The 15,436-nt window shown below is 37.8% G+C and overlaps 1 protein-coding gene across 1 annotated transcript in view; it reads left to right on the top strand.

Moving 5' to 3' along the window:
* atrnl1b (attractin-like 1b) overlaps positions 1-15,436 on the top strand; it is a 1,075,952-nt gene that overhangs the window by 968,835 nt on the left and 91,681 nt on the right. Inside the window, exon 28 of the mRNA XM_039775615.1 lies at positions 12,665-12,779. Coding sequence (XP_039631549.1) covers positions 12,665-12,779 — 115 coding nt within the window. The remainder of the gene's footprint in view (positions 1-12,664; positions 12,780-15,436) is intronic.

Here is a 15,436-nt window from a genome sequence, read left to right as displayed (position 1 = left end):
CATGACCGGTTTGGTGATGGGTCAGTGATGGTCTGGGGAGGCATATCCATGGAGGGACACACAGACCTCTACAGGCTAAACAATAGCACCTTGACTGCCATTAGGTATCAGGATGAAATCCTTGGGCCCATTCTCAGACTCTATGCTGGTGCAGTGGGTCCTGGGTTCCTCCTGGTGCACGGCAATGCTTGGCCTCATGTGGCGAGAGTATGCAGGCAGTTCCTGGAGGATGAAGGAATTGATACCATTTACTGGCCCCCACGCTCACCTGACCTAAATCCAATAGAACACCACTGGGTGTGACATTGTTTCGGTCCATCAGACACTGCCAAGTTGCACCTCAGACTGTCCAGGAGCTCAGTGATGCCCTGGACCAGATCTGGGAGGAGACCCACCTTCTGTCATCTTATTAGGAGCATGCCCCTACCCAACCAATGTTGTCAGGCATGCATACAAGCATGTGGGGGCCATACAAACTACTGAGTATGATTTGGAGTTGCTGCAATGAAATTTCGGCAATATGGACTAGCCTGCTACATTATTTTTTCACATTGATTTTTGGGGTGTCTTGCCCCTCTGTAGGTTGATCATTTTCATTTCCATTTCCATCAAACGATGTGGCATCCTTTCGTTCCTAACACATCACCCAGTCCATATCAGTAGAGATATCCAGCAGGATTTTTTTCCCATTGAGATCTGATGTGTTTTCTAAGTGTTCCTTTAATTTTTTTGAGCATATATGTCTCTGTGTGTGTATGTGTGTATATAAATAAATCTGGTTATACACTCTTGACATGAACGTAGACCTGAAAACACAATCCAGTGTGTAGGCCTACTTTTAAGTGCTCCGCACTTTTTCTTGTATATTGATATTAAATCTGAACAACAGTTATATTTAAACCCTTTTATAACCTAGACGCTTTTGTCCATTTCTTTGGGCACTTACTTTTTGTCACCATCTCTTGTACAGACTGTTGCCCCTTCCAGCGACATAAGGCATAGCATAAGCTTAATCAATTAGAAAATTAGCAGACCCCAGCTGGGAGTTAATAGATGAATTTAACTACATCTGGGTCTGGAGAAACATCCCACTGGCATTAACCACTAATTTAGAATATAGTAAGCACTGGCAGCTTACAGAGTCATTGTGAGGAAATGTAATCATTTAGCCGGTTGTTGTGGTATGCACTGATGGATGAAAACTTCAAAAGGCCAAGAGTAAGCTTGGGTTCTTAAAGGAGGGACTCAGGCAATGACATCTGACTGGTTAGCATTTTGCTTATGGGATTTGACAGACTAGAAGAAAATGACCCCATATATTAATAGGTTCATTGAATGGGTTAGGTTAAACATACTCAACTACCATAAATGACAATTTTGAACAGTATATTAATTTTTCATGTTATAAAAATTTTGCTCTGTAGCAAAACTTCCTAAATGTATGCCTGGTGTCTGTGATGCTGACAGCAAAAATGAAATGTTTTAACACATTCACATGTGTTTGCATGATTTGTTTGTAGTAGTTAAAATAAAAAGCACTAAACTATACCTACCTCCTAAAATGCCTAGCAGACAGATTTGGGCCCAGCCCAATCAGAAATGCATTACTCAGCTGACCTTTTTACTTATGGGCTTACAGTAACCTGTCTCAAACATATTCTTGATACTCCAGGCTGTTGTTTGTACCTATTGCTCTTACAAAAATGTAATTTAAAAAGTTATTTACAAGACTGATTTTTACAAAAATGTACTGATATATCACTTTATGTAATATCTGACTAAAAGTGCCAAAAGCAGTGGATATTTTGAGGGTGATTTGGCTAATTCACCTCCTTTGTTCTTCCAGGGAGGGTGGGCACAGTTGTGCTCGTTCCCTTTCTTGACACCCAAAACTATACTGCCTGATGGAGCTGGTGCTATACGAAGGGTTATCGGGTACAGTGAGTGGAAGTGCAATCTCAACCCTTTTTATTTTGTTTTTTCCATTCTGTCATAGTACTTAAAACGTGCAACATCAGACAGAATAAAGACAAATCAAAAGCTGTTTGATTTTTATCAGAGCAAGTCAAAGACTTGATGGAGCTGAGTATTTCACATTATATGACTGGCTTCACCGGAGCACACCTCCGACTGCCTCTGATTCAACAAGATTATGTAAATGAAGGTTACAAGTGAAATTCTAGAAAAGTCACTTAATGTGTCATAGCATTTAGCCTCCCATGGTATATGCTGGTACACCAGAACAGAGACTCATATGTTGATACCATTGTGACCGTGAACGCTGCGCCAAGTCTTTGAAGTGGTCTACCTAAGTAACATTCCTGCTGTAGATCAGTTCCTACAGGGACATGTATTATTTGACTAAATATATTTTCTTTCTTTTTTTTTTGGCCATTTCCTTAGGTGAACACTGAAGCGTTAATGCTGAGCAATGTTTTACTTTAACTTATTATAAACAGAACTGACAGATTTAGGCAGCCCAACCAATGAATTGAATGTCTTTACCTTTTTCGTTGTTTTCTTTGCTATTTGAAGGAGATGAAAATAATTACCAGTACTATGTTTTGGAGGATTCTTAAATGATTCCCCCCCTTTAAATTCAGCAGATGCAAGTGTAAAGATTTTGAAAGTTGGGGGTGAAGTTTCCCTTTCAAAGTCCATAAATGGAGATGTATATTATGATGGAGTAACTTTTTGAGGACCTGTTAAATTTAAACTGATGCCATCGGTCCAGGGGCATTTCTAGAATTTTTGGGTGTCACTGTCTTAAGCCCTTGTATGATTGTTGTGCGCAGTCTTACATCTATATAAAATCAAAGAGCGGGTCCCTTTGGACGTTCACACATGTTCATGTATTGGTGTATAATTGATCTGGGGTTATATTGTATATGATGTATAAAAACATCAGGAGCTTACTGCTATTGATCATGTATATAATCTAGTAAAAGATCAGGAGCTGGAAAGAATTAAGCTTCTGAAGCTACTGTCCCCCTTATGACACCACAGCATTAGTCAAGGCTTGTCTTGTATTAGAGGATACCACTTACGCCTCTACTGCTTTCTCCCTCAATGAGGCCTTATACCATGCTTGCTAACCATTTAGCTTTGTATGTTCCTTGAGCTTCACCAAACTTTTTCCTTCCATTTCAGTCCTCATTGCACAAAATATCAATCAAACCTTTTAAAAAAAGTTTGAGATTTTGGTGTACAGTATTTAGTTCTATTGCAGGGGTGTTTTTTACCCCTAAATATCTCAAATTGTCTTTTCTTAGCAAATACCTACTGCCCTAAATGTACCATCCGGTCAAATTTCAGTTTTTTTAACTAAGCAAGAAATAGTGTTTGTGTTGATGAGTGAATCAATCAACTTTGCCTTACATATATAGATAACAATTGCCTGAGTATCTCTATTGGGGGCACTTCTTGGATTTGATGGTATCAGGGTCTTAAACCCCTTGCTGGTATCGTTCCCCTTGGCGATGTGGTTTATAATTTCCTTAACATCTTTGCAGAGAATCCAGCCAACTGTTACACTTAGGGCCGCTTTATACTTCATCTCAGAACACATAAGCGCCCGCATCATGGCTGCCACACGTTCCCAGCATTGATTTCTGAATGAATGGTCCTCAGAAATTAATGCGACGCGTGCGCAAATTGTAGTACCAGCAAAAAGTCGGGGGGCGCAGTGTGCTAAAAGTCAGAATGTGATGTCAGAGTTTCTGTTTACTATCTACATTTGACAGAATGCCTCTATGCAGATCCTATGGGATCGATGTGCGTGCTTCGCTGTTTGATGAATGGTTCGATGTGATGAAACAAAATGCCAACATACAGATGCATTCTTGGTGCCTTTATATTCAAGCGTCGCATATTCCTGATCGTAAAGACACAATACATTTTAAAAGTCTCACATAACATCTTTTGTGCCGTCTTTTTTTTACTGCAACTTTACAACAGCAACATAATGTATAGCGCTGTATTTGAGCCACTGAGAAAAAAATAAAGGACACGGTGAAATCATGTATTTTGTGATTAAAGTGGAAATTTCGGCTTTAATCTCGAAATGTCCACTTTAACCTCGTAGTTTACTTTATCATTAAACCAGACCATCGTAAACGCCATCCCAGTTTTTAATCGCTACGAGCTTCTTGGACTTGACAGCAGCAGCAAGCAGCATTAGTTCACCACACAGAACAAATTAAATGTATGATATTCCAACTCTCTGCACATTTAGAATCTTTCAATTTATACTTGATATCACTTTCATGATGAAATGCATTAAAGTGTGTATGTTACATTTTACATATAATTTCATTTAAATAATGAATACTGTTAATAATTACACACATGGGGGTGACACGATGGCGGAGCAATAGCACTGCTGTCTCGCAGGGAGTTGTTGCTTGTATTTCTTGCTTGTATTCCACACTGTGCTCCGGTTTCCTTCCAAAGATATGCAGATTTAGGGATTTGGTGCCGCTAAAATGACGGTAGTGTATGTGTGCTTGTATTCACCTTGCGATGAGCTGAGGCCTCGTCCAGGGATTGTTTCTCACTTGTGCCCAATGCTTGCTGGAATGGACACATCCCTGGATTGATGGATTTAATCAATAAACATCCTTTTCAGAGATATTGCTGTAAGGTGTCATCAGAATTTAATAGGTGTTCTAGGCAATTCACAACACAGAGAAGCCGAACCTGTTCTCACCATGATAATATCTTGCACTGCCACCTGGTGGATTCCTCCAGATTTACGTAAAGTACACGTGCAAGTATAAACACCACAACGCTTGTGCAGCAGGAGCGTCCGCTGCAGCATGCTTCGCGTGAAGTATAACTCCGGCCTTACATAAAAGAGTGTAGTTTCAAATTGACCGATACGCATACAGTATTGCAACAAAACCTCTTGGTGTTCCGGCACTCTTGTGGATAGCAGAGGGCTCTTTCCCCTTTGGGTTATATGTGCATATGTAAATAAAAATAAACAAAACAGAGGAAAAGGATCAGGATTTAACATACTGTATAAACGGGCTTTAGTTTCTGAATCCTGACCCCTGCCAATGGCCCTACTGTATATTGTGCAGGACTGAGGAAAGATTAGCTCTTATGCTGAGACTTTAAATGACTTTGACTTTTCGATCAGCCGTAATGGTGGGTGGGGTTTTAAATAAGTCATCTGAGTGCAAGTTGTGTTCAGTTAATCATCAATAACATCATTAAAGCAAAGCTCCCATTTGTCCAAAGAAAATGTTATTTCATTTTACAGAAAGAAAATATTCATTTGGGACTTCTTTAACAGATATCACCATGCAGCAAAGTGCAAGCAGCTTTTATAGGAGAAAAATTTGATTTTGTGCTTATTATTACATCTGGTAACACTTTATAAAAGCACTTTGCTTTTCATGCCCAGGACACAAGCTTACTGGGTAAGTGTGCTTTGAATCACTTAATTTTTATTTATTTATTTTTTGGTTTTCAGTTTAGTTAGATTGTCAGGCCATTTGGACGATGAAAGATGAAAAAATTGTAAAGTAAATTTAAGTTATTCTAGTCAAATGTTATTTGACCGTTTTACACGTTATTTCTTTACTTCCATTTCCTGAGTGCTTTCTGGCACTGTGTGAGCCCCATTAAATTTGACACTGATTACTTGATTGTCAGGGATACATTGGCAGTAGAAAAGGTACAGTGCCTTTTATACAGGCATCATTTGTCTGTACGTCAAATAAGGCTAGACACTCCTGGGTGGCAAATTTTAAAATGGTCCATGTTAGCAGTAGTGATTGTACATAAAAGACTTGGCCATTGCATCCTCTCTTCTATTTCTGCTGTTGCATCATCTCTTCTATCTCAGCAGTTTACCTTTCAAAATGTTATTGTCTAGCACGGTCTTGCAAAAAGGTAAGAGCAGCGATGTTGCATAAGGACATTCTTAGCTAATTACCTTATTCAGGATCTTAAATTGTCCCCTTATACATGAGTTTGTATGTGTGTTGTTAAATAGGTTTGGGGCAGCCTCCCATGTACTTGAACATGGCTGTAAAATTGTTAAATAAATTGTACAGAAGTGTACCGACTGGAGTCCAAAACAGAACTGACTGGGTGAGGGCAAGATGGCTTTTTTAAAGCAAGGCAGAGGAAGTGCTGCGATTGGGGTCAGGACCGAAACCGGAAGTGGTATCCTCGGGTGCCGGATGTGACATCATCAGGGTCGTGACCGGAAGTGACATCATCAGAGCCAGCAGAATTTCCCAAAGTTGGTCTACACTGGAAAGAGAGAAACAATTAGCGCACGCTACCACCCTCTGGTCTGGCGTGGAGTTACCCTCATTTGAGCCCGTTAGCTGCCTCCCATGTACATGTGTGTGACAGTGTGAATTGGTCTTCTTTAACAAGTTTGCTCCAGCTTAGGCTATGGCTTCCACAACTTTAACTAGATTCACCATGGGGATTCCGTGAAGCAACCTTATGAAATTGAGACTTGGGTGAATTAACTTTTGTTTCATTAAGCCTTATTTCACAATTGAGGCTTAGTCCATTCCATGAACACACAGTGTTTCTTGTTCCTCACAATGGGCTTAGTCAATCAACAGTTATGCATGAACTCGTGATATCTGGGCAGTCCCAAGAGCCAATCACTGGTAACATCCATCATTGTTCAAAAAGCTTGGAGGAAAGCGCAGCATCAGCAGATTGAGTACCTCTGGCTTTAAGTTTGAAGCTAATGTGATGCGTGGTATTTTATGGGGCAGCTTGGAAAAGTTTTGAGATTTATTTAATCATCCTAAAATAGAACAACATGTAACAGGGACATTAGTAGTACTTTCAGAAGTTTATTAAGAGATAATATTTGTTCAATAAGTTACACAAAAATACAAGTGCATCCACTAATAAAAAAAAAGCTGCTTGTCAATTCAGAGCAAAACAATTCAAGGACAATACAGTTCTGAATTTGTCTATTGTATAATTAAATGTTAATGGCATTATTCAAAGCAAGGAAAGTTTCCTTTGAATTGTACATTTTGTCTTTAAACGTACTGGTTTGTGAATGTCGTACTTCAGAAACCTTTAACAATTAAGTGCAGTATTCAGTAGCAAAGTAAAGCACACAAATGGAAATTATATACAAGAATATACTTCAGCATTACTAGAATATAAATTTGTATGCAAAGCTATATTGCACATTTAGTATTCAAAATGAAAGCTGTTAACTTCAGCCACTGGTACAATGTCTCATTGTCACTCCTGCTGACTGAATTTGTCCTAATCAGAATGTCTGACTGCAGAGTACAACTGTCTGTACACGTCAGTATCATTTAAACAGACTTCCCTGTGTGCTGATGTTACCGAATGCTTTTTATTTTACATAGTTGGCCCCTAATGAGCCAGACAGTGTATTCTATCATAAAGCCTAAAGTTCATTATATAGTGGAGCTGAGTTGCCTTTGCAGTGTATGGCTGCAACTAGTTGCTCTTAAAGTTGTTTTTTGTAATTCTATAGATACCAGGGAATGCTAAGGGGTCTATGCCATCCTTTAACTGTATTTGGATGATAATCCTGTGGGGTTGCTTTGTAACATGACTTTTATGCATTAAATGTAACCACAAACATGTGATATTTTTTTTGAATACCAGACCATATTTGCCATTTACTATAATAAGTGTTTCTATTTGACTGGCAAGTTCTTGATTGCAAAATGTTTTGTATTTTTAATATCTTACTAGTGATAAAATTGACCATTATAAAAATATGAAAAGGGTCAAAGGCAATTAATTATTGAGGTGTGCAATTGAATTGTTTAATACGTGATCCTTCTTGAAAATGATCATTTCCTTCAGTTTTCAAAAAATGCTGTACTTTTAAAATGGAGTTTAATAATCTACTTTTCATTTGTGATTACAAAACACCAACTATTAATAACAGTTAAAGCTAAGATGCAGACTATGGTAAACCTATCATAGTGCCTCAGTATCTGTTTATATATGACTGCCAGTTTATGCTGTTGTTATTTTTTTATTATATGTAAAAAAATCTAATTTATTCTTTTTTTGTATTCTGAACATTATATACAGGTGGTTTCACAGGTAATATCAGAGACAGCAACATTAAGGTTTTATTTAATATGTAATGAGTAAAGAATTATTGGACACACACATTTTGATGTCCTGCGCTACTTAAAGCAGACTTCTATGCATGGTTCCAGTGGCCACACTACTATAAGGACAGACTGTAAATGTGTACTGTAGCTATCTAATTAATTTTCTGCCTTAATGTATGAGATAACCTTGTCATTTTCCAGTCTCTGTGGATCAGCAACAAATCCGCTTTAGTCGTTGGTCTTTCAAGCTTTTAATTGCTTAGAGGATAAGAAGTGTTGCATCTCTGGCACTGAAGTTTCCTCATTATCCTTTAAATGTCAGTAATATAGGTTCTTTTTTTGAGATGTTTGATGGTAACTGGCTGATAAAGTGCCGTCATTCTAGCTGGAGACTGCCTAGGTTAAATGTGCACATATGCTTTTCAAACAAGAAAAAAAGTAGCAGCAGAAAAATGGTGAAACCAGAAAAAAGGTTAACGAGAGTTTCAGTCACTGGAGTGGAAAGCAGAGAAAGAAAAAGACACCTGGCTTTTATATTAGGGGCCGTATCATATCATAGGCCTTGATGTGGAAGCATTTCAATGTAAAGTCTACAAAAAATTGCTGTGAACAAGAATTTAAACTTTCCTGTAATGCAGAAGCATTAAAATATGCCACCTTTTGTTATGTACATCACATAACCATCTTAACATAAAAGAAAACTTGAACGTTTCAAACAGCTTGAATAAAAAGGAATAATGTATACGGAGTACAGCTCATGTCACAGGATTACAATAGCAGAGAAAATGGTCAAGAAAGAAAGATAAAAGGGTTTATTACCTAAATTGAAAAGGGAATTTTGTTTTACAGGTCCCAAACTTCTGTGGAAATTTGACATCACTATCATTTTAAGAGAAGTTGCTGGTTTAAATGATTATTAATATTTACTATTATTACTCGACAGTTTGTAAATTTTATCAGTCATTTTCTTCTATACAGAACACCAGCCATTTGGTTGATGACATGATGTTTCATGTCCTCAGATGCAAACATGCATGCCACTTATTTCATAAATTTTAGAAAAAGAACTTTGAAGAAATGAACACGTGAAACAGAGAAATATTATAAAGGCATCTTTTTTCTGAGATACCTGCAGACTGTTACAGTGACTTCTTACATTCATTTTTGCTTGTGCATCCTTTACATATTTGTATCTATGAGTAAAAACAGTAGTCCCTAGTTCAACAGAAAAAAATATTGTAGGGAAAATAAAACTGGGCTTTTAACAAACAAAGACTAATTTCAAAATACATATGAGAACCAGCATCCACTAGAGAGAATTATAGTTAAACTAGCCAACCTGCTGCGTACCATACACCGCATAATCAGGCCGGTTTTTTAATGATTTTTAAGTACAGGGAGAAAATTAACATTTGAAAAATCGGTAATGTAATAAATCAGCAAGAAAAGCAACATTGTAACAATGCACGGAACGAACCAACACACAATCGCCCATGACTGAAAACTGGCAGATCGCCATTGCGTCTTCTCTTGCCAGACGGAGGGATGGGGGTGCATGGCGCTCAGTCGCGGAGTGTGGAACGGGAGGAGAGGAGAAGGATGTCCATTCAGCTCCCTCCGTCATGCTAGTCTGCTGATTTCTCGTTCAGTATGCACTGCCCACTCATGTGCCCACCTCCAACTCATCACTTGAGTCGTTGTCGTCTTTACACAGTCCAGATGCACCTGTGACTCACGTAGACGTTTCATTGCTCTGTGCGGTTTTGGCTGCTTTTCTATATATAATCCACCAACACACCCGACCATGGTAGTAGTGAGGTGGGAGAGGGGTGTGTACAAAGGGTAGGGACATAACTGGTGGGAGCGTATGAGTCGCACTTAGTGGGAATTCCACTGTTTGCAGCCCGAATGGGTTTCATCGGCTTACCCACGCCTCTCTGCGCCGGGTAGACACACGCTCAATGGAAAGACACGGTTGTCTAAAACGGGTTGGTGTGAGAATACAACATTAAGTGAATGAAAAGATGGAACTCTGGAGAGAGCAAAATACAACACAATAGTGAACCCACGGCATAACAAACGCCGCATAATTATTTATTGATGGTTGAACACTTCTGGAAAGACACAGTTGTCTAAAAATGGAGGGTTTGAGGATACAACAGAAAGTGAATGAAAAGATGGAACTCTGGAGAGAGCAACATATAATTGTCCGTGAGTGAAGAAGACGCATGTTTGTCGCGGATACGAATTGCTGTATGTAGCATGTAAAACAATTTGCTATGGTGCACGAGGTCGTGCGTTGTAACCGAAAACTCGGTTTTTAAAGACTGCTTACTTCATTGTGTTTTATCCTCAGATGTAAAGGATTGTTTTAAGGATCCCATGGGATACCCCTCACAAACCGTTTTACACGCTGCATATGGCAACTCACCTCCGCAAGAAACATGCCTCTATGAACAGTTAACGTGGCTCGGAGGTACATGAGGCCTCTACCACAGACGAATATAAATGACGGCGTTCTTTCTGTGTTGTCGCGTCGGAATTGGTGGACGTGGCTCTGCAAGTTGTCGTCATATCCAATGGTCTTGGAGTTGGTGGGCGTGGCTCCTCCCTGCGTGCGCCATAGGTGTCTTACTTGTCGGCGGCTTAGTGAATCCACGCCCCTTCCGGCATGTTTTCCATGGGTGTCTTGCTTTAGTGAATTATATATATAGATACAGGAAAATAAGAGTAAACAACAGTGACATTAGAGATATGTAGCGTGGACCTCAGTAAATTACTGGCTTTAAAGTGAAACATTGTTTCTCTGCTGATGACCCTACTCTTCCAGATAAAGTAAATGAAGTCTTTAATATCTTTGAGAATGATGGAGACTGGCTGTAAAGTATACAGCTTATTTCCTTAATTTGTGGTACCTTAAAACCTGATTTAGTCAGAGCAACACATTTTCATTAGCATTGTTCTGCTATGAAAACAGGTGTCCTTCCTATGTTTGGCATTAATGACGAAGTTTTAATTTAGTGTGATTGTACTGCTGATCTAGGCAAATGGCCATCCATCGACATTCTAGGTTGCTCTAAGTGCAGGCTAGAATTCATCAATGTGATGAATGAAATGATCTGAAACTAGGATCTGTTGATGGTGATTCTACTGTCTCTGTCCTCTAACACCATTTTCTTTAAACCAGTGTTTCTCAAACTCCTGTGACTGCAGGTTTTTGTTCCAACCAGATTCCTAATCAGTGATAACACCTGATAACACTGAGCTTATTTAATTAGCTGGTATTATTTTTTCTTTTATTCGTCATTCAGAAAAGCATAGCAGCATGATTTTTACATTTATAAGACATTTATAAATATTTCTGCTTTTGCTCTAGATTTAAATGCTTAACTTTCTTTTGTTGATTTCATTATATTTTGCCCTTTCTATGTGCAGTTTTTCCCCTTCGTTGTATCTTATTAATGACAATTCAAAATGAGCAGAGCAGACACGCTGGCAAACAACACTGAATAATCAAAGGCTGCAAGTATTTTAGCATCAGACCTACTAATTAGTAAATAATGGATTAATTAAACAGTTAGAACATCTAGAAAAGTGGAATGAAAATCAAGATGAAAATACTGTTAAAAAGAAAAAAAAATACATTATTACCAAATAACTGCTTGGTACATTTTAATATTTTTTTTTTTTTTAGCAAACTTAGTTTTCTAATTAATATATTGTTCCCTAAACACAGAACTTGGGAAAAATCAGTTCATTTAATTAGCCCAGGAGTTCAATTAAAAACAGAAGCTGGTTGGAACAAAAACCTGCAGCGACAGTGGGTCTCCAGGACCGACGTTGAGAACCCCTGCTTTAAAAAGTATAAGTCGCTAGATGCCAGGAGTGCACCACAATCACGTGGCTCCTCATGACTCTGTAAATGACTTGGAGCTTTTTCTTGGAGCAGCCCCCTGTTCATTCACACTGTCGGTCCTGTTTCCGCCAAAGCAAAGCTTGTCTTCTTCCTGTTTTCCTTTTCTCTGAGATTTAGTAAAAATCAATTTATTCTGTTAAAAAAAGATCTGTCTACATTTCTGTACTTAGTCAACCAAAAAATAAAGAGTGCTTATCACAATTCAATAACTTTCAACACTAACCTGGAAACACAGCCACAGTTTATAACTGTAAATATGTACCTGCTGTACCTACACCTGAGTTGCTTGACCATGGTATTTAAAAAGATAAAATCAGTCTGCAGAACAAAAGGGGAAAAGTGTTATTTTTTTTCCTTTTTTCTTAAAGGTGGATGTAATAGAAGAATTTGGAAAATCTTTTGCTAACGATATACTGGTAACATTTTAAAACAAGTAAGAGGACAATGCAGTTTATTTTTTAAATTTCACTTAGGTTTACTAGCACTGTAGCTTTCAAGTTTGTTGAGTGTTTTTTCTCTATAAGCCTGTCACTTATAAATTAGGCCCGTTTAATCAGTGGTTAGGTGAATGGAAAGTAACACCCTCATGTGTCATGTATGAAATTATGTTGTTAATAATAGGCAGTGTGTTTGTTTTCTTGTTTTGCAGGGTTCCCCAAAGCCCATCGCTATAGAGCCATGCTCAGGGAACAAGGCAGCAGTGCTTACGGTGTTTATATGTCTCCCAAGAGGGTCATCAGGGGTTCCTCCTCCAGGCCAGTCTGGTGAGTCTGTTCATTTCTCCTCCTTCCCACTATTAACTTCACAGATTGTCTGGAAACTCATTTGTTGAAAGTTTAAACCAAGTCATCACCAACCACCTGTTATAAAAAAAAGGATATTTAAAATTAAATTAAAATCAATAGTATTTGTACATTTTGAAGTGCACATTGGAATAAAAACTGTTCAAGTCCTTCAATCTGATTTGTCTTTGAAATGTCTTAATAGTTATTATGTCATTGAAAGAGAGGGCATGGCATTTTATGACACTAATAACTGTACAATACCCCTCTGAACACGGTCTTACGTCCTCACTGAGACAGTGGCAGGTGAAGTCCTTCATTATCTGTCTTATTCATTTGGACTTAACTTTTCTTCGCCTTGATATAAAGTCTAGCATGGAGTCAATTTTTTGCTTTGCCATTAATAAATATCTTATGCTCTGTGATCATCCGTCTTTCCATTTTTAAAACAGCATTACCCAATTCACAGTCATGCAATCTTTGTGATTATCTTTGAAAATATTTTTTTGCAGAACAATGCTTAAAATCCTTTTAGCCTGCCCTTTATCCTGAATATATATATCTAAAGATGTAAATTATTACTATTTTAAACAAAGATTGTAATGAACAGAATATACTTAATAGCTTTTTGCAATTGTAAAATTCAAATTTTGTGGCCACACATTATTTATTTATTTATTTTAACTTTTACATGTATATACTTTTTTTTTTGTAATTCTGAATTGGTCATATTTGAGTTTTGGTATGTGTGAGTTGTCCATGCAATGGTCCCCCATGACCCTGAAGTCAATTAGGTGGGGTTAAGAATAAATGTTTGTATATCTGCCTGTACATTATAGTTGCTTGTTGAGATGTCCATATTAGTACAGAGTACCGCTAACCAGTATTAGGCATCATTTGCAATCAGCAAAAATAACTGCTGCATAGGCAGTAATAATAATACATTTCTAGTCATGATCTTCTATCTAATGGGGCATCTGCTGCTAATGTCTTGATCAGCATGTGTGGAACAACTCCCTCCACTTCAGTTTTTGAGGTCACCTTTTCTGGTTTGCACTTTTACTGTATGTCAGAAATATAATACTGTCCTATAACTGTCACCTTGCATGCTTTGCTAAATAAGCAATGCACTTAACAGTGCCACATGAAACCTGTTAAAGAAGTTAGTTAAACACTGCCTGTGTCTCTCTTCAGGTCGCTCACTTCATGAATATAATAAACCGGTCTCGACTCTTGATGGTGGTTGTACAGGTTGCTTATGAACCTGGCCCTCGGTATGATAAGTGATCATTTCTGGAGACTGGCATCAACGGATGTGCCAACGGTTTTGGAAAGTGTGTGACCCTAAATTTATGTTTACTATTACTAATGAGTCAGGTGCAAAATAACTATTACTCATGGGAGAAAAAAGTGGTCAGTAGTGGAAGTAGTCTGGCAAAGTAGGACAATGATATATTACTTTTATTTTTATTCTTATTTTTAGCATATGCTGTACAACTTAATTTTAAGTTCAATTACACTTGGGTTTCTTCCCTTCCTTTTTCATGGTAAAATTAGAGGGTGGCACTTAAAGAAAATGACTATTTATAACCAAAAACAAAATTGGTTCTTACATTTCTTAAATTCTTCAAATTATTGATATGATACAGTATGTAGATGCAATGTCTTTTTTCAGTGGTGTCACTACTATTTGTTGTATTGATACATGAAAAGAGTACAGCATATGAGAACATTTAGGAATCACTGACAAATTACACTGCTTTGCTGCCTCATAGCACCAGATTTATGGGTGCAAATTCCAACCTAGGAACTGTGTCCATGAGATTTGCATGTTGCCAGTTTGAGATTTCGCTTGGCACTTGAAAGATGTCAATGTTAGTTTAATTGGAGACTTCACCCCTCCTACATCCCTCGTTCAGATTATGAAGGAAATAATTAATTAAGTGCAGTAATTAAGTCAAAAACAGTAAGAATAGTGAATACAGATTTAACTTTCATTGCAGTGCTGTTGCCATGTATCATCTCATAATGTGTTAGGTTAGTCAACATTGGACTATTGGCCTCTATTCTTGTAATGAGGCTTTTTTGTGTTAATGAAGAAGATGCAGGTGTGAATAAATGAAGATATGCTGTATAATTTTCTTCATTTCAGGTATCCTATCTACTGAATGCATATCAAAGGTAACATTTTAGATGTCCATGGGTCCGTGGGCTGGATGCGACATCTAGCACCTTTTCTCCAGCCAGTGCCAGCCTACATACAGATGCATCAAATGAAAGCGACAATGTTTAGTTGTATATGTAGCACTTCAAACACAATTTAGTAGCTTCCTTATACCTGTTCTAGCTATATAGAAAAGACATGCTGCATCAACCATTTATGCAGCAGTAATTTGTGTTGGGATTAGCATGTTTTACATGAAGAACTGGCTGTTGAGAAAAAGCACACTATTGTATAAAAACTTTGTATTTTATAATAAAAGACAAACACTGTAAAATACTACAGTAACACAGAGTGTGAAATAACTTGATCTTTGTTTGGCTGCCATCCTTCCAACAAGCAATCACAAAAAGCAGTCACTATGTTTGTTTGAACTCAAATTGTCGTCCATAAAGCCAAATGAATAGCACCGCAGTGG

This window comes from Polypterus senegalus, chromosome 1, assembly GCF_016835505.1.
Source record: "Polypterus senegalus isolate Bchr_013 chromosome 1, ASM1683550v1, whole genome shotgun sequence".
Classification (NCBI taxonomy): domain Eukaryota; kingdom Metazoa; phylum Chordata; class Cladistia; order Polypteriformes; family Polypteridae; genus Polypterus; species Polypterus senegalus.
The sequence above is the reverse complement of the archived record's forward strand: the minus strand, read 5'-3'. Positions and strand labels throughout refer to the sequence as shown.